The sequence below is a fragment of the Xyrauchen texanus genome, chromosome 24 (genome assembly GCF_025860055.1).
Source record: "Xyrauchen texanus isolate HMW12.3.18 chromosome 24, RBS_HiC_50CHRs, whole genome shotgun sequence".
Classification (NCBI taxonomy): Eukaryota; Metazoa; Chordata; class Actinopteri; order Cypriniformes; family Catostomidae; genus Xyrauchen; species Xyrauchen texanus.
The window spans coordinates 36,658,461-36,679,601 of NC_068299.1; the positions used below are offsets into that span (position 1 = coordinate 36,658,461).

The window sequence follows — 21,141 nt, forward strand, 5'->3', positions numbered from 1 at the left end:
ATAATGTAAAAACATATTGTATAAATAATGTATAACAAATATATTAAATAAACAAAGCAGGTGTTACGAACTGCTCCGAGACACGAAGGTTGAGATCCAAATGCAGCTTTAATTAAGGGGCAATCCAGACACGTAATCCAATATTCAGAGCATCCAAGAGAAGCACAGGCATAACTAGGGGTGGTTATCGTTAAGGTTTTAATGGTATTACTATCTTACCGATACTGCTTATTGATCCAGTACTTTAACGGTATTCTTAACGGTTCTTTTTGTTTTATATATATATATATATATATATATATATATATATATATATATATATATATATATATATAAAACACAAAGATAAACGTTATATAGGCACAGTGATTTAATTTCAGGATGGTCCACTAACATTACTGTTCAGGTGTGATCTAAAAAGAAATCTAATAAAGTAATCAATTGTAAAATAACACTGCATAGTTTATCTTAGATAGATTAATGCTCATTAATGCAGAAGTTATTCATTCAAGAGCTGTAAGTGATTTTCTCTTTGCCTTTTGTTGTTTGATTCGCAGTGGCTCAATCGTCACATGTTTAATAGACAGCTTCCCCTTTAAGACCGAGTTCAGATCTAATAAGCTCCTGATGCAGCATATTTTCTCCCAACTATTTCCATAACTACGTCCATTTAAGACATAAACTTTGTTTAAGTGAATCTCCAAGTCGGTCGTTTAGACATATTTTTGTGTATATTTGATCGTTTAGACGCATGAAACCCAAAATAGCCTATACTTTGCTTGTCTCCTTGCTGTCTGTTTCGGAGCGCGCGCCGCCTTGGGAACGGTATCTCTTGCGCTCTTTTTATTATTAAACGGGTCCCGCAATTTAGCAACAGTAGCTAGACTGCATTTTACAACAATCACAGATCGTGCTGATTCTGACGTTAAGTTTGAATTTTAGGGAGAAATGTCAGTGCACCGCTGTGAAGGGAAGGAAGTTGTGCAAGACAGAATGCAGCTTATGTATAAATATTCTTTTTATAATCTTTGGAAGGCGAAGTCTAAAATAAAATCAGACTAATAATCACAGATCTAAACCAGGCTATGTTTGAATGTTTAGTTCTGTCACTCATTTAGCTGGGCTAGTGTTGTGCTCACTGTGCGCTCGCTCTCGCTCTCTCTCTCTCTCTCTCTCTCTCTCTCTCTCTCTCTCTCTCTCTCTCTCTCTCTCTCTCTCTCTCTCTCTCTCTCGCGCTCTCTCTCTCTCTCTGACTGCGAATAGCTAAATTGCATCACAGACAAATGGTTTCATAGAATTATTATACAAAGAATTGGCTGGCGAGATAAACTTTCTCTTTACAGCAATAATACATGTATTTTCTTAATTTCTCCAGTACCGACAGCAGAACCGATAACGTCCGAGCTTACCAAAGCCAGTCCTTCACTAGCATATAGCGCGTTGGTATCTTTTTTATTACTTATTTCTCTGCATTGAGTGACAACCCTCTCAAATATAAGACACACAAACAGAACAAATAAAAGTCTCAGATTCACTGTCTGTAATTGCAAAATTCTTGCTTCCTTATTGTGACATGATAGCAACCCTTCTGCTGTGATAATGCAAATTCAACTACGCTATCAATATCCAAAGTAGCCGAATGTCATGTCGCGTTTTTTCTCGAAGTTGGCAGTAAAATATCAAAAGATTTTAATTAAATATAAATAAGTTATACAAATTTAATCCTTACTGTTTTCTCCAAGGAACTTAGCTCCTTCCTTAGGCACTGGATGAGGTCTGCTCACTCTGCTGGAAAATGACTCTAGGGGCAGCGTGCGTCAAACACGTGTTCCACAACAACACTAGGCTGCCCACAGATGCGCCTGCCTAATAATCGGCTTGATATACTTGGAAATTGGCCGATGCCGATTATGTAAAAAATTCTAAAAATCGGCCGATTAATCGGTCGACCTCTAATTTACACCCAGAAAAAAGTGGCAAATATTATTTTCACCCCAACCCTGGTGTAAATGATGGTAGAAATGAATTGCACCCTGGTGCACATAGTGTCAGATACTATTTGCACCCATATTGAAATACTAACATACAGTATGGGCATCATTGCAGTGTGTTTATTTAGAGTCTCACAGACACACTACATTAACCCTTACCCCTAAACCTAACCTTAACCTTACCTTAGAAAAAATAAACCTTGCTTTTACTACAGTAACCATAGTTTCACCATGGTATTTTTGGTAAATTTACAGTAACCACATAATTATGGTTACCTTACAAAAAAACATGGTTACTTTATTATCCCCATATTACTGTACTAACACCATGAATAATTGCATTAATACTATGGTTTCTAGCAATAAACATGTTTACTACAATATTAGTAATACAGTGATATGGAGAGAAAGTACAGTATATAACACGACATATACCATCAAACAGCTAAAAACAAAATATTGAGATATAATTGTTTTAGTTAAATTGCCTAGCCCAAGTCACTAAGGCTTTTAGGCTTAATTTGCAAAGTTGTGATCTTTATTTTTTAAAAGCACCAAATATATAACAAAAAAAAGGAACAACACTGAATACATGAGTAAGGCTGCTTCCTGAGATGGAAAAAAAGTCAATAAATGTGAGGGAAAGCAATAAGAACAGCAATAATTAAGGTTTTTTAAAAATCTGCCCAAACATATGGCGAGAGCTGGAGATCAAAATGGGTGGTGCCTTGGAAAATGCTCCACGAGGTAACAAGTTTATTTGCTCATGTGCAGTTCCCCTCGCCTCCAACTGTCTGTATGCATAGCGTGGCAGAGGCAATTAATACAGTGGCAATAGCTTACAAGGGTTTTATCCAGTGTTGGAAAAATCATTTATTCATGCACCCGCAAAGTCAGCGTTAGAGAGGCAAGCAATTTGGCTTCCCTCCAGCCTGCCACAGAATTCTCCAATCTTTAAAGTTGAGCTTCCAGGGGGAGCCGAGAGTAAAGACTATGTGGTGACATCACAATGGTGGTGACAAATTATTGGGTCAACAGTCTGTGAAAGCAACTGTACCTGAAATATAATGTACACAGGGGCATATGCTGGTCCCAAAGCTTGAGACTGCACAAACATTACCCTCATTTAATCACACTGGCAAGGACGCAGTGTTTCCTTGAATATGTCTCTATTGATGCACTGTGTGTGTGTGTGTGTGTGTGTGTGTGTGTGTGTATGTGTATGATTATATGTGAAGCTGAAATTGTATGTAAACAGTTTACACTCCTAGAAATAGAGATAAGGCACAGCGCTCCCGGTGGTGAATGTGTGGAACCGCAAGACTATTCAGAGTATCCAGACTTATAAATCACTACCAAGCACAATTTCAGACACTCTGAAATCCCTCACTTTACCTCTATAGTATTAGGGATGGGAAAATAATGTACCTCTAGACTTAGCTTCAGCTGAAACTAAAGGCTGAATTAAAGGATTGTTGCACCCATAAATTTACCTTTAAACAGCTGAGCAGCTTTGCTGATATTTTAAGTGCACTTGCACTTTTCTTGATTGTACAGCTGTATGAAATATGTCTCTGACAGTTTTCGAGAGATTTACCCAAAAACAACTCTCTCCCGGTCTGCAGTACATATCACGTTCATCTTTGTAGAGAAAAGTCTGGCTGTGACAGGTGCAATAAATCAAAATATGTGTCATGTCAATTGGTCTCATTCACTAACCTTGTGCACGAACGTATTGGTGTGTAAAACCTGTGTGTGGGAACGTCTTCAAATGCCAAAGGGGACCGCGAGACGGGGCCACGATATGCAAAAAGGGGCCACAAAACAAACCCCCAACATCCCCTAGTACCACCCAATGATTAAAGTTCATTAACACACATGGTTTCATAAAGTTCATTAATACACACGGTTTCTCTCAGAAAACATGGCTAATTTGTCCATGGTAACACATAAGTGCCGTTATTATATGTTTTTCTCCAGCTCTTGCCATATGTTTGGGCAGATTTTTAAGAAATCTTAATTTCTGCTTGAAATTGTGGGGGGAACCCCAAAGTCTGATGTTGAGGGAAACCCCACTATTGCAGCGCAATGTATCTGTCGCATTAAACAGCTTTCTAGTGTACATGTAAATGAGCTATTATTAACTGATATCTGCAGAAGTTATTACTCTACCCCCTGAGTAACATCATTAACAACAGCTCTATATTGCTGTACCAATGTGGTTCGAATGACTGATGTGCGACAGTTACTACGTTTAGTTAATTTCTCAGATGATGCATTATACTATGGTGGTTAAGCAGTGAGTCATGTCGTTGTACGGGAAACGGATCCCTGCTCAGTTTTAAGGCAAAATTCCGTAGGTGAAATACAAGCATGACAATGGACTCTTTTTTTTGCGTTATGGACTTCCAGTGGCGAAGAGTTCCCCCTCACGGATTTCACATGGAGTTCAAGTTTGGCGAAATTTGACAGGTGAATTCTGTGCCTTTATGCACAAATATGTCCATAAACATGGCTTGTGAATGGGTCCCATTATGCGGAAGTAACACTGTCAGTGGCCAGATGTTTTCTTTGCTAAAATCCTTCTCGTCACAGCCCTGCTGTGTACATCCAGGAATATTTGCACAGCAAATCCACAATGACAGCAGGTAGTTGATGAAGATTCCACATTTGTGAAGTCCTGCTGGGGAAACTTACTGTATGTATTTTGAAAACCAACAAAAGCAGACTCACCATATGTTTGGTGCCCTCCAACAGCACACTTGTCAAAGCAATGCAACATTGCTCAATGATAAGGTCAGTACACTGTCATAATTAATCGACCTGAATGACAATGCCACTCTTTTCAACATTATAATGCTCAGAAAACAATGTAGCACAAATCCACCTCATCGATAACACAACGGAGAAATGTATTTTCCTAATCCCTTAGGGAAATGTGTCTTGAGTTTAGCACCTAACTTAAAACTAATGAAGCTCTAATTCCATTACTTTGCTAAATGACTAGTCGCTATGCCTTTGGCTTCAACAAAACAGCCGCTGTCATGTGTTGCCGTCAGTAATGGCAGGTGGCTGAGTCCACGTCAAACATGCTGATGCTCAGTTAGATGCACAGAATGGCATATGGGCAGTTGACATAATTTTTTCACAGTCACAGTTTTAACCTGGCCGTTAAAATTATAATTTTGTCTATTAATGTTTATATTATTATTTATTATGCATGCAGGTTTTATGGCCTCATATTAATTGGGAGACATCATGCAATAGTCATTTGTGACTAGTGAAATCAAAAAGTTGATTGAAAGTGGTGAAAAATTTAAACGTCTATTTGTAAACTACCCATAGGCCTACACAGTGCAAGTTGAGAGGAAGTAACACATGAAAATGATAAGCATAAGGTGAATTAGAGTTGCACTCAACTTACAATAGTAAATCGCTCAAGCAATTAGAAGTAATCCCTCAGCCCAAAATAGAGTATTTTGCCCTTTAACAAGCACAACCATTTATACAAATGCATTCGCACTTGGTGCCACATTATGATAAAACAAGTGCTCCACACAAACAAAGGAAAAGCATCTGATTATATGTTACCCCGTTCTGAATAGGCGTACAGGTTGCGTGCATTTCATTACCATAAAAGAGTTGAATTTAGATACAGTACGTGCATGCTATTAAAACATGCCTGAGGTTAAATCAACTCAAGCATCCACAACCATTTGTTTAAAGGTGAAGTGTCTAATTTATGTGCCACTAGTGGCCCCAAACAGAAAAAAATTTAAGTGTTCCTAAAAAGGTTCACCAAACATTCCCCAATCTTCCATTAGTCAGTGAATCATGTAGTTACACCCCAAACCGATTTGGAACGATCCACATTGTATGTGAGTCATAAAAATTTTGCTCCTGACGCTAGATGTGCGAGAGAATCGACTCACAACTGATTTCAACTAGCGTTAGCATGACGCTAAGCTAATGAATCAATAGGCTACTCTAATCAGCATAAAAACACATAATATGTACAAAAGTTAGGAAAATTTGAATAAAATAAGATTGAACTTTTCAGCAATACTTTTCTTTATTAAAGGGTAACTAAACCCTAAACCAACTTTTTTTAGTTAATGATCTGTAAGAATGGGGCTTTATTAGTACTGGTCATTGATTCAAGTAATTTTTTTGACATTTGTGTATAAAGTGTTTTAATTCTACAATATATGGTGTAAAAACGTCTGAGTGCTGCCCTCTTCAGGTTGAACGGTGGCTACTGCAGTTGAATTTTCCTATTGGCTGTTTGCGGTAGTTCGTGACGTAAGCGGTGAGAGCTGACGTAAGCAGGTTCCAGCTCACCACGCCCTTGGTACGAGCTAGACACTGACCCCATTCTCCCTTGCGCGGCTGCTTCGCTAGCATCGTCGGATGCCGATCGCGATGCGGGAGTTAAAACCGCAGTTTGAGCCAGCAGCTCGAATTGATATGGCTCCGGCCTTGTGTCCACAGACAATTCACCCTCCTCCACTTCAGGTGAAGGTGGGGGAGAAAAGTCCTCGACTTCAAAAGACCGCACCGTGGCAAAGCTACTTTCGTCACTCCAGACACTCTCCATTTTAGAGTCTGACAGCAGCTGTCAATTAATCCGTCACTACGGGTCTCAGGTGCACGCCCCCCCCCCGCCCCCCCCACCCCACCCCCGCGGTTCGTCCCCTCTATCCCCGCTGGGGTCTGCCCACTTTTACAGCATTTTTCAAATATTGCTAGTGGGTGGAGTCAGACTCTGAGCAGGGGTTTAGTTACCCTTTAATTTAATTAAACAAATATTTATTATCAACATTCTGGATTACAACTCATAATTATAGAACAAAAGAGCACGTCACCTTCCTCAGAACATTTCTTGACATATGTCGGCTTGGTCTAATCGGTAAACAACTGCTGTTAGTAAAAGTGTTCAAATCACAGTTTTTGTAACAACACCATGCACCATCAATAGATCCAGGCAGATGTCGAACTTCTCAGAGTTGTACCTCATCTTTTTATCTGTCTAATCTCTCATTTGTTCGGCTGGTGATTGTGTATGTATTTTGCAGTGGCAGAGACCAGCTCTGTCCTCAGAGGAGAGCATATGCACCATGGCAGGTGTTTGATGTGCACAAAGCCGTGATGGTGATGTGAGCTATCAGTCAGACAGAGAGAGCTGTATTCTTCACAGCTCTCTCTAGACCATTTTCAGCAACCTGGACGCGTCTCTGGTGGCCAAAGCTTTGCGATTCAGATGCAGTATTCATGCGTCGCGCCTGCAAATTAACTATTTGAGCACCTGTTGTTAAAAACCAGATGAAATTACTTGATGAGCGTAGTTGTTTTAATGTGTTGATGTATTTCTATTTGAAAAAGTAGGTTGGGTGGGACATATTTAAGGGCTTGTCTCTTTAAAAATAAAAAAATTAAGTTTACATGACATTCATGAACCATGATTTTCAACTTGTAGCAGGTCTGACATTCTCATTCTAGAGAATACTTTATGATATGAAAAATATGAATACACCTTTGAGTAAAAGATGAGTCATCCATATTTTTTTTTTTTTTTTTATGTCATTTAATGAGTATATGAGTCTATAAAGGTCATTTTAGAGTACACTAGCATATATACTGTACTGTAGATAGAGCCTCAAAGCTAAAAGACAGACTAAAAGCCACAGTACTTTGATATTGTTTGTCATGGGATCTTTAGCTATGGAAGGGAATTGTATGGAGTGTCATTTAAAATGATATTATTATTATTTTTTTTTGTTTATTAAAAAAGCCAACTCTTTTGTCTTGCTAAGGCAAATTTTATAGTTAACATTTGATGTACCCTAAATACACAAAATTAAATTATATTTTCACACTCTTCTAGTTTCAATAGAATAGAAATAGAATAGAAAGAAAATTCTCTCATAATTTACTCACCCTCATGCAGAACATAAATGAAGATTTTTAGAAGAATACTTTTGGTCCATACAATGCAAGTGAATGGGTGCCAAAAATGTTAAGCTCCAAAAGTCAGTATAAAAGTAATCAATAAGACTCCAGTGGTTATATCAGTGTTCAATGATAAGGTGTGGGTGAGAAACAGATCACTTTCACATTCTTCTTCTTGAGTTTTGGTGATTCACATTCTTCTCTGCATATCGCCTTCCTAGCAAAATACTTAAATATGATCTGTTTCTCACCCAAACCTATCATATCTCTTCTGAAGGCATGGATTAAAACACTGGAGTGGTATAGATTACTTTCATGCTGCCTTTATGTGATATTTGTAGCTTCAAAGTTCTGATCACCATTCACTTGCATTGTTAGGACCTACAGAGCTGAAATACTCTTCTAAAAATCTTCATTTGTGTTCTGCAGAGAGAGAAAGTCATACACATCATGATGACCCAACACCACCATTCTCAAAAATGAGCATGATGGGCTGGTTAGAGTATTTCTGTAACTGCTGATCTCCTGGGATTTTCACGCACAACTAGAATTCTCTAGAATTTACTCTGAATGGTGCCAAAACCAAAAAACATCCATTGTCGGCAGTTCTGTGGAGACTGGCTTGAACTGACAAAGTCTATGGTAACTCAGATAACCACTCTGTACAATTGTGGTGAGAAGAATATCATCTCAGAATGCTTTTCTGAGATGTGAGTTGGTGCTGATTTGGCATCACGAGGGGGACATACACAATCATAGGCAGTTGGTTTTAATGTTGTGGCTGATCGGTGTGTGTGTGTGTGTATGTGTGTGTATGTGTGTGTGTGTGTATATATTTATACTTATATGTGGTCTGCACATACATAAAGCAGCTTATAGAATTATTAAAGTATAACAATGCGACTAGCAGCGTAGAGAAACCTCACCACTTCTCGCTTTTACAAATAGCTTTCTTAGTTCAGCTAGCTTGAATCCCTATCCACCTAGTGCTGGATTTGTTCAACTGGCTGGTTATCTCAGCATGCCTTTTTTCCCCTCGCTCTGAATGTAGGGTACCTTCTTATGCATGTAAGACGTTTGCATTTCATTAGCATGAGAATGTTGCATTGAGGTTTCACTGACACCTGGTGGTGGGGAGACACAAATCACAGCTAGACAGGTCAATGATTGATGTTCTCTTATGCCCATATAGTGCAGAGAGTGGCCAACTGTGTAGTTAACAGACGGATCTTACGTGTCATACTCTGAAACGGTGGTCACAGAGCATTTGGTGTCAGTGTCTAAAGCCCGTAAGACACAGCTCCATCAAGGCCCACGAGATGCACAGCAGAGAGCTAGCCCTTGAGTCTTACGCAGGGCACTCATGCCCGCCGGTAATGGCTCTTGCTTAATTAGAATAAGCACCTTGTGTCAACCCCATCATATCAGATATGTAATGCTACACAGCCAGCAGAACCGCCGTTCAACTGTTGTCATTAAAGGTAAATGACACTATTGAGAAGTGCTTCTGTTTGATTGTTGTCTGAATGCACCATTAAAGCAGCACCTTCAGGATAATACATCATTAGAGCATCATCGAGCCACACATTTGTTTTGTAATCCATCACAGCTTGCAACCTCAACAAGCTTCCTACCGCAAGCACACATGCTCATCTTAATATCCGTATTTTGTGGTTGCCTTCTAATGATACTTGACGAACAAGTTTGAGTTGGCTTAAAATCAATTGTAGCTCATTGTCTTTCACATTCCATCAAACCCGCCACTGACTCATAAAATGACATCTAGCATCACAATGCTATATGATATTTTAAGCTTGTTAAACATGTGTTTGTGGATACTGTCAAATCGGGTATGTAGTGAGATAAGATGGTGTTCTCAGGTGAATCTCAGAAAACCTGTCACAAACATCCCCAAAAATGTCACCCTATAGATAAGTGAAAGAAATAAGATCTTATATTGCTTTTAAGAAAATGATTCCCCCAACAGCCAACACTGTAGACTTGTTTAAACAGTATATTAACCTTAATAAATAAATAAAAACTAGGAAGATAAATGGAAATTGACAATAATTCATGTTACATAATTCATTAATGTGTGTGTGTGTGTGTGTGTGTGTGTGTGTGTGTGTGTGTGTGTGTGTATGTGAGAGAGAGAGAGCGCGAGAGAGAGAAAGAGAGACTAATCTCACTCAAAAATTAATCGAAAAGTATTCAGAGATTTAATATGAGGACTTGTTTAAGGACACCTGCGTCGGACATGCTTGTGTAGCGTCTCGGGTGTGTTGCGTCATAAACATAACATTTTTAGGTCACTGTGTCAAGTTAAATAAAGTTTAATACTTAGAACACATCTTGATCCTGACCGTGCGTTCACACCAGAAACGGCGAGAGCGTCAAAATTCGCTCTGGCTGCCCTGCCTTCAACGCTCGAGGACGCTCGTGGACGCTCAGACGTAGTTGAAATAGGCGGCAACGTTTGTTCAGAATGCTTTGTTTTGTGAACTATATTTATAGGGGCCGCAATTTAAACATCCAGACATGTCGACCATTTAGTTTTTGCCGACCTATCACAAGTAGCGTATATCCTCATGAACTCTTTAAAATGTGAAAATAAGAAATCGATCGATGGCAGAAAGTAATTAAAATTATAGTTGTTTGTTATAAAAATAAAATACATTTGTAATAATAACTGTGGTCTTGGTCATATATTACTGGGAAACCCGCCACGGCAATAATTAGGTTCTCCTCCATTTTATATTAGGAACTAATGTTTGGTGGGAACCAAAGTTTACACTGTTGTGTTCTCTAGACTTCGCTAGAGCAGAGCACTTCTATATTCCTATAGTTTGCCGCCGAACCACGTCACAGCTCATTACCATAATGTTGACTGCACTTGAACTTTCATCTGACGCCCACACCGCCCAAGACTCGCCACGCTGCTTCTCGCCGCCGAAAGACACTGGCTGTCATTGAAAATGAATGACTTCCGGTCGATTTGACGCTCTTTTTGCCTCTGGTGTGAACGCACAGTTAGTTTCTAATTTGCACTCCATCAAGTGGTTTTGAACGCAAGAATGTAATGCATGTTTGTGTTGTGCTGCTGCTGGATGGTTGTTTTCTTCACTGTAGTTTCACTTACTGCCCTCTGGAGTAAACAGGTGGTACTACAAGCTTGCATTTCTCAGGAATCTTCCTTATTACGGTCCGGGGCATTGCGATTAATTGTGTAAATCTTTTTAACGCGTTATTTTTAATAAAATTAATCGCACTGAATTAACACTTTAAATTGACAGCCCTAGTAAATACATAAACTGCGTGAAATAAATGTGATTGAACATTTAATTAATCTCATTGATCACAAATACAATAAAATGGACCACTTCATTCTGTGAATTCAATATTCATTGATTCAATAAGGATTTGTTAAAATGTGTACATCTCAAAAGTTGTTTAAATGTTAAATTATTATGTTTTAAATGCTGTCAATTTGTCAATATTATACATTAGTGTCTGAGCAAACATAAGAAAATGTGCATGTGCACACTCACACTTAAAATAATAAATCTACTCAAGAGATCACACTGAATATTCACTCGTTCTGCCTTGAAATTCAATCTCATTGAAAAACCCTTGAAGGATTATAATCCAAAAGTAATTAATTTATAGGGACACCCATCAGAGATTAAAGTTAATATGAACTATAGATCACTTTTTTTTACAGTCCTGCAAAATGGTATAAAGGAGGAGAATGTATAATAATCTTCTTAATAAAGATGATAAAGACAATGAGAAGACGACTTCATTACTTGATTCAATTTGATGATATAATCCTTTTCATTGTGCTTCAAAAAAATTATAATAATAAAAATAATATATATATATATATATATATATATATATATATATATATATATATTATTTTTTTTTTTTATTATTATAATTTTTTTTGAAGCACAATGAAAAGGATTATATCTTATATAATCACAATGAAAAGGATTATAAATATTATAAGTTATTTCATTACCAATAATCTCATTACTTTGTAAGTATTTTGTCCACCATTTGAAGTTTTCAGAATTTTGTTTTTGTTTTTTAACTCCTCGACCGTTAAACTGATTCGTGCAAAATTTGGCATAGAACATCTAGAGACCCTCATACCAAAACGCTATCAAAATAATCTCGATTCGTCAAATTGTATAGAAAATATAAGACTATTAATATTTTGGCTGGAGCCCAATTCACTTATCAACCTATATATTCTGAACTATTAGACAAATCAAAATTTAGATTCATATATTATTTTATTGATTCAAAAATATTTTTATAATTTGTATTTTTTAGGAGGAGTCTGAAAAAGCAGGTTTTACGGAATACCCAAAGTGGCAGAATTTTTTTATATATAGTATAAGTTTAGTTTCATTTGACTCAGGGAATCAGAAAAAAATAAATAAAAAAATAAAAAAATATATATATATATATATATATATATATATATATATAGATAGATAGATAGATAGATAGATAGATAGATAGATAGATAGATAGATAGATAGATAGATAGATAGATAGATAGATAATTAATTCAGTGTGATTAATTTGATAAAATAACGTGTTAAAAAAATTTACGCAATTAATCGCAATGGACCGTAATAAGGAAGATTGCTGAGAAATGCAAGCTTGAGGTACCACCTGTTTACTCCAGAGGGCAGTAAGTGAAACTTCAGCTGTATGAGCAACGCACAGTTTATACAGTAACAACAGAAACAACCATCCAGCAGACAGAACAACACAAACATGCATATGTTCTTGCGTTCAAAACCACTTGATGGAGCACAAATTTGAACTAAGGGATCTCAAGATGTGTTCTAAGTATTAAACTACACACACCTAAAGGATTATTAGGAACACCATACTAATACTGTGTTTGACTCCCTTTCACCTTCAGAACTGCCTTAATTCTAAGTGGCATTGATTCAACAAGGTGCTGAAAGCATTCTTTAGAAATGTTGGCCCATATTGATAGGATAGCATCTTGCAGTTGATGGAGATTTGTGGGATGCACATCCAGGGCACGAAGCTCCCGTTCCACCACATCCCAAAGATGCTCTATTGGGTTGAGATCTGATGACTGTGGGGGCCATTTTAGTACAATGAACTCATTGTCATGTTCAAGAAACCAATTTGAAATGATTCGAGCTTTGTGACATGGTGCATTATCCTGCTGGAAGTAGCCATCAGAGGATGGGTACATGGTGGCCATAAAGGGATGGACATGGTCAGAAACAATGCTCAGGTAGGCCGTGGCATTTAAACGATGCCCAATTGGCACTAAGGGGCCTAAAGTGTGCCAAGAAATCATCCCCCACACCATTACACCACCACCACCAGCCTGCACAGTGGTAACAAGGCATGATGGATCCATGTTCTCATTCTGTTTACGCCAAATTCTGACTCTACCATCTGAATGTCTCAACAGAAATCGAGACTCATCAGACCAGGCAACATTTTTCCAGTCTTCAACTGTCCAATTTTGGTGAGCTCTTGCCTCTTTTTCCTATTTGTAGTGGAGATGAGTGGTACCCGGTGGGGTCTTCTGCTGTTGTAGCCCATCCGCCTCAAGGTTGTGCGTGTTGTGGCTTCACAAATGCTTTGCTGCATACCTCGGTTGTAACGAGTGGTTATTTCAGGCAAAGTTGCTCTTCTATCAGCTTGAATCAGTCGGCCCATTCTCCTCTGACCTCTAGCATCAACAAGGCATTTTCGCCCACAGGACTGCCGCATACTGGATGTTTTTCCCTTTTCACACCATTCTTTGTAAACCCTAGAAATGGTTGTGCTTGAAAATCCCAGTAACTGAGCAGATTGTGAAATACTCAGACCGGCCCGTCTGGCACCAACAACCATGCCACGCTCAAAATTGCTTAAATCACCTTTCTTTCCCATTCTGACATTCAGTTTGGAGTTCAGGAGATTGTCTTGACCAGGACCACACCCCTAAATGCATTGAAGCAACTGCCATGTAATTGGTTGATTAGATAATTGCATTAATGAGAAATTGAACAGTTGTTCCTAGTAATACTTTAGGTGAGTGTATATTTAACTTGACACAGTGACCTTAACATTTTATGTTTATGACGCAACGCACCCGAGACACTACACAAGCATGTCTGACGCAGGTGTAAATTGATGGGTCCTTAAACAAGCCCTCATAATAAATCTCCAACTGATTGTCAAATTCACTTGTGTAATGGATTGCTGTGAACTGTGTGCCAATGACTGACTTATGATCAATAATATGATAGTAAACAATACATTGTATTCTAAAGCCACTTTTTGTATTGTTTTATCAATGATTAACTCTTCTGCCACAAGAATGCATTTTAATTATCTGAATATTTTTTATTTTATATATATATACATTTTTATATTTTATATAAAATATGTTTTAATATTTAAAGACAACTATGTATAATTATTTAATAATTATATATTGTGTTATTGTTATATGAGGGGCTTTTTCAAATAGTTGTATATGCGATTAAATGTGATTAATTGTGATTAATTAATCGGGACACCATGTAATTAATTCGATTAAACATTTTAATCGATTGAGAGCCCTAATATATATATATATATATATATATATATATTCCATACAGTTGCAAAAGATATTGGTGAAAAAGTAAAAGTGTGCATTATAGCACGATCTGCTGTAGGGATGGATGGGGCTGTGCGTAGCCTTTAGTGCTAGGACCCTTAAAAAGAAAATAATAATGTGCCTTACTTACAAAAATAGCTGCTTTACCACATAGTTATTTAGTATACAGCATTCTAGTTGAATTTCCAGCAAATAATAACCATTAATGTCAATCATTAAGCACTCAAGCATTGCCTCTTTTAAGGGCACCTTGAAAGTCCCATAAAATGTGCAGTAGAACTAGTAGTCTAACTATAGCAACCGCTAGTCGATACGGGCTCCCAAACCATCTTGAACAGTTTTCTATTATCAATCCTGGGAATATCAATGACAAAGGCAACGTCTCAGGACATCTACACACAAAAGAGGCTAATGTAAAGAAATAAAACAAGAAAGAATTAATAAAATGTAGGTATATGTGGATTAAGCTGGAATGGATGTGATATATATATCACTCATATTCCTGTTATATAACATTTGTAAGCAAGTCTTTTCAAATGTAACAGTGCATCAAACATTTGGCTGTGAATGCAATTGAATCCTCAAACAGAAATGCAGGAAATTCAAAAGTATTTGCCTTTGATTAACAGTCAACGTGGACTGATAATGTGTTCATTTTCTCCAGTAAAATGATGTATTAGTTCAACGACTCACAGGAGTGTCTAAAGTGCAATAGAAATAAAGTCTCTTTGTTTTTGCCATAAAAACAGCTATTGCATAGCAACCCTTGGCCATCTTAATCTACTGCTACTAACAGCGACAGGAAAAGATATTTGAAAAGAACTCAGACTTCAAACAATATTAGAAATGCCAAGTCACAATTTTTGCTCAAGCATAACATGCCATTTCCAGAATTACCTTGTTTAAACACTAGAGAAAAAGGATACTAACCCAAAATTCTGACTATGCCTAAATTATCCTAGATAGGACTATGCTCTTTGGTATGTTTTCAATGTATAGTGGCTTTCTCTAGAATTTCGGTCAGTTCACAAAAACATGGTATGGCTTCAGAAGACATGTAAGGCGAGACTTCATTTTACCCATTGGGAACTGATTGGATCGTGAAAGATAAACGTAACTGTGGCAGGGCGGAGGGCGGGGCCGGGTCGTGATCCTACACACCCGGTCCCGTATTAGGCTAATTAAGCCTCCGAGGGGATAAAGGTCGACTGCAGAGGATCGTGCGGGAGAGAGAGATCGTTTACGGACATGTCCGTCATATGTGTGTGTTTGTCTTTTGTTTAAGTTTTATATTAAACTATTATTTATATTATCATGTCGGTTCTCGCCTCCTCCTTTCCATTGATCCCTTTACAGTAACATATTGAATTAAACCAGGATGTTGGAGGGGGCTGAAAAATACAAGGGCATGGTGATGTCTTCTAGAAAGGAAACACATTTCAGAGGTGGAGTAAGTTATTGCATTTTGAAAGATTACGAGGACACCCATTTTTGGTTTGGAAAAATGTGTACAGATAAAGACCAGGAATGTGCACTTAATCAATTTTGAGTTCCTTGCTTTTAATGTTTTCTACTTGCGGAAAAGCAATTTTCCCACAACAATAAGTACATTCTCAAAGGTTAATTTGATAAATATGTGTTACAGAGAAAGCACATGTAAAAATAGATAAAATAGGATGATGTAAATGATCTGCAACTCTGCAAATAGAACTCGCATCCACCGATGCATCTTGCTATGTGCTTAATTGTAATTAAATAATTTCCATTCATATCCTTTGAAAAAGGATGGGTGCTCATTTTAGCCCATGAACCCATCTGCAAAGTCATTGCACTGTTTGTAGTGGTCTCAGTTCTGACTTCATGGCCACAAATACACTACAGTTAAATACAATGACTCTGTTCTGCTCACATAGAGTTTAGTTATGACGCCATATACTCTGTCGGCGTCTCTTTTGGACACCGTCAGCTCGTCTTAGGTGTGTTGCTTGAAAATCACAAAGGTCACAAAACATATGTAGTTTAGAGTTATAATAATCATAAATCAAGATATCAGTCTGTCTCTTTCAACTATAGATGGTCTCTGGGGGGTAACACATTTAACTGCGTTGGCTTAGAGATCCTAAACAAAAACAGTTCATTTTTCGATCAAGTTTACCAAACATCACAGGTGTCGTGCAAGCTTCCATCCCTCTGCAGAATCCCCATGGACCCCAAAGCAGATCTATTGGCTGCAATACCTATTAATGGGTACTCTGTTGAAAATCTACAAAATCACTTTATAATTGATGTAATTTTAAGTATGTAAATATGACATTATATTATATTGAATTATCAAGGCTATAATTGGTCAAATTAAAGATCTGTCATTCCATGTTTTTCGGGCAGCTTACAAGCTAAGTCTACTTTCTTAGAACATAGCATTCCACTAGTCGATTATCCTGGTGGCTTAGCATAAACTCTATGCAAGTTAGTAACATTACCACTATTTATTAGTGCTATTTATTATGTGTTGCTACCACTGCTACAAATGGATAACCAGAAAGGATGTTTTGATTTCTTGATAGTTTTTTAAATAGGCATTACAAATGGCTACCATTTAGGGTCCAAGGGGGATAGGATCCTATGGGGGTAAGAAATCTTGCATGACATCAGATGTTATTATGTCTCCAATTCCCAAAAATTATTTCATCAATAATAGCTAACATCAAACTAGAATCTATGTTTAGTCTATGTTTCTTGTTTACAAATACAAGTCACCAAAACATTGCTATGGTTATCACTGTCAACCATTGCAATTTCACTAGTGACTCATGTATATTTATAAAAATAATGTATTACGTATAAACTTTGCAGTGTGCACATAGCCGATGTAAACCGGTTAGCTTACTATTTTAGAGTTTAGCAATCTGCTCGCTGATTAGCAGCATATAAACTCCCTTACAAAAAAATAGAAATTAGCCACAAACTTGCCGCTAATTTGCAGCAAATTTGCCGCTCATTATTTTCACATGCAAATGAGCTTTTGATTCACTGCAAATTATTGCCAGAAGTTTGCAGCGCTTCGCCGGTAATGAACCTCCGACCAACCTTTGGCAACAATGGACAATGTGCCGCAAGTGTGCCGAAATGCTAATTTGCATGTTAACATTATCAGTGGTGAATTTGTGCCAATTTTGCAGCAAATTTGCTATTAACTCTCGATTTCTGTAAGGGCTATACAAGTTAGTACATTATCACTATTTATTTGTTTCATTTGGTTGATTTAATTTGTAGCTACCACTACTAAAAAAAAATAATCAGAAAGGCCATTTTGATTATCTCGAGTATGATATTGCGACACTGTTATAAATTTTTGAACAGGCATTTTAAATGAGTACCTCTTCTAAACAGTTTCTGTTGTAGGACATAATATTGTAAGACCGCAGACGTTAATACGTCTAAACTACCTAAAATTTCTATCTTCAAAATAAGCTAACACCAAACAGGTTAAATTAGCATCCATGTCTCTTGTTTACAACTACAAGACAACAAAGCAGTTTTATGATTATAACTTCAAAGTAATGAGTGACTTGTGTATTAACTTTGAAGTGTGTAGTTGCCCTATGAAAATCTTTGCATCAATCTTGTGACTTGCAAGCAAACTGGTTAGCCTACTAGATTAGAATTTAGCATTCTGGTAGCCGATTAGCCTGGTAGCTTAGTAGGGGTGTGCAGCACAGCCGTTATCTGTATTTGTATCTGTATCTGTTACTATTGCAAAATTATCTCCATCTGTCTCTGTATTTGGATAGAACTGAATGTGGGCGGGGCTTAAACCGGAAGTGCAAAAAGGTAAATGAATCATCCATTTTTAAAAGGTAACTCTATTACATATATAGTTTCTATAAATAAAATATGCCTTATATATGCCTATTCATAATAATATGTAATAACAAAAATTATACAAATAATTATAAAAAATGTTGTGCTATTATTTTTTCATTATATTTAATAAAAAACAATTGGTAAAAAATGAAGCTGAATATGTAGGCTCATGAACTGTAGAATATGTTGTTGTTAATTCATTTCGAATTTCAATGATTTTATACCTTTTTGATTTAGGGGTCCACCAGACCATAAGCATCCATGTTTCTTGTTTACAGACAAAATATGCTAGAAATATTGATATGTTTTCACTATGTCAGCCATTGCAATTTTGGGAGTGAGTCATGAATTCCGTACCCACAAGCATAGAGCAATATTTTAAAGGATGTACTCCTGCGCTTGAATGCAGACCTTGTCAATCCCAAAACTTTGCAGTGTGTACTTGGCCTATATGAGTCTTTGCATTAATCTTGTGACTCTTAAAAGCCTCTACATCTACACCTATCTAGGTCATTTTCACAGTCTGTGCACTTTGTTTGTCTCTCTTAATTGCCAATTAATCCATTAGACACTTCAAGCTCCAAAATGCTGCCCAATATATCCTTCTACCCACTTTCTTCAACATAAATAACTTTTTGTAAACTGCAAAGATCTGCATCTGTGCACGTATTATAAATCTGTTACAGGACTTTAACAGAAGTCTCTTCTTCAGTGTCTGGCAGGCACTAAACCCCCGCCCCTTTGTATAGGATGGTGCAGGGTAATTTCAATAAAGTGCAGTCAGAGGAAATGATAATAGAGCTCTTCTCATCGGCTGTGTGGGGGTATTCTTGTGCAAAGGTCCGACACAAAGCTTCCACTCCTATAGAAAATGGGAGCACCACCTTTGACAATTACCATCCATATCCTTTACAAGCAAAACAATAAGCCATAAAAGATGCATGCGTCTGTGTGTATGAGGCCAATGCAAGGGCATCGCAAAGCAACCGGGAAGCAAAGAACACAGGTCTCACCTCATCTTCAGGTTTCCTGGCTGTGGCTGTCCATCATAGATGGAGACAATGTCAAAGTCCTCCTCCAGAGCAAAGGTGTGGAACGACAACTGTATCCGGTTTCGCTCTCCGGTGACTATGATCCATGTACAGTTGGCATAGTTGGGGTAGCCATGGGGAAAGCCAGGACTCTCTATAGTTCCATTAAGGCCTTGTACCAGACCACCACAAGTTTGACCTGAGGACACAAAAAGAGGAAGTTAGTCACCACTTTTCTATACTATATAACAACATGAGTTCTTGGAGCTCATCTGGTACAGTATGGCAATAGCAACAATAACACCGTAAGGAGTTAAGGGTTCATTTTCCAGGGCACACACCTACAGATGTAAATGTAAAGGGTACAATAGGGCTGAGGAACCCTGTAATTAATTTATTTATATCCAAAATTTATGGTCGCAAAGTGCAAGTTTGAAAAAAATTCATGCATTTATTATATTAAATCTTGATGTAGCAGCATTTAAAAAAAAAAAAACTCCTCACTGTGTTTTACAGAATACACAAATATACATTGAATCATTGTTGCCTTGAACCTAGTATGTATATGGTTACGGCATTGTGACGAGGAGTCACAGGAGTGACTGAATCAGCTGATCAGCGGGAGAGTGAGATAAGGGGCAGCCGGAGACGCCGGTTCGAGAGAGAGAGTGTCAGCCAGTTCCTGCCTCCTCCTTGCCCATCCTTATTCTGTTACAGTGGTGCCGATACCCGGGAAGGAGGAGGGATGCGCTGCCGTGGAGTATTCGCCGCTTCCATCCACCAAAGAAGCAGCCATGGCCTTTTGACGATGGAGGGGTCGCTGCTAGCCACCGAGTGCCAGAAGAAAAGCAGCCATATGCCTAGAAGGGGAAGAGCGGTTCCTTCTGCCAGAGGGCGGAGGAGCAGTTGAGGACAGGGTGACAGCGGGTCCATTTCTCTCTGTGTCTCTGCTCGCCTTTTCCCTCTCCCCACGCCTCACCTCGTCTCTTCCCCAGATTCGCAAGAGGCGGGGTAGACCACAGAGCGTCCGGAAGGGCGGCATCTCCCCCCAGAGACGGGGGGAGTTAGTCAGACCATTGACACACCGGCCTGAATCGGTCAGGGGAGGAGGGTGTGGCCGGGCCGTGATGGAGCACGGTCGGCACTGAATCAGAGAGCGAGAGAAGCACGTGGCTACGTTGCATGTGTGTCTGTGTTTGTTTTAAGTTCATTTATATCATTAAAGTTGACTTTAATGTTGACTGTTCAGTCTGTTCCCGCGTCCTCCTTGCCCATCCTTATACTGTTACAGGCATATTCAGTTATTATGCACTAAAATATTAACAGCTAATTATATTTCTTCTGTCACTAACTACATAATAGCATAAAGATATTTGGCCAGTTTGCACAACAAAACAACACAATAAAAGGGCACAAATTGCAACAACATTTATTTTATTTTAATTATAATTTTTTTATAAAAGCCAATGCAAATTTAATTATTTTGAGTTGCAATATCCAGACAAAATGTTCTGTGAGTTCTTGGCAAACTGGTTGGAGGTTTCCAGAAAGCTTGTGATTGCACATTGATGGCATATGCTGGTGTAATCAACTTTACAATATGCTGATGGATGTGTACCTGAATAATTGCACACTTGAAAGTGGAAGT

The 21,141-nt window shown here is 38.0% G+C and overlaps 1 protein-coding gene across 1 annotated transcript in view; it reads right to left on the reverse strand.

Annotated features, from left to right (window-relative positions):
* LOC127617762 (CUB and sushi domain-containing protein 1-like) overlaps positions 1–20,535 on the reverse strand; it is a 496,749-nt gene extending 476,214 nt beyond the window's left edge. Inside the window, exons 1-2 of the mRNA XM_052089839.1 lie at positions 20,325–20,535; positions 19,476–19,692 (exon numbers count right to left, since the gene is read on the reverse strand). Of these exons, the coding sequence (XP_051945799.1) occupies positions 19,476–19,692; positions 20,325–20,535 (428 nt within the window). The remainder of the gene's footprint in view (positions 1–19,475; positions 19,693–20,324) is intronic.
* Between the last annotated feature and the right edge of the window lie 606 nt (positions 20,536–21,141).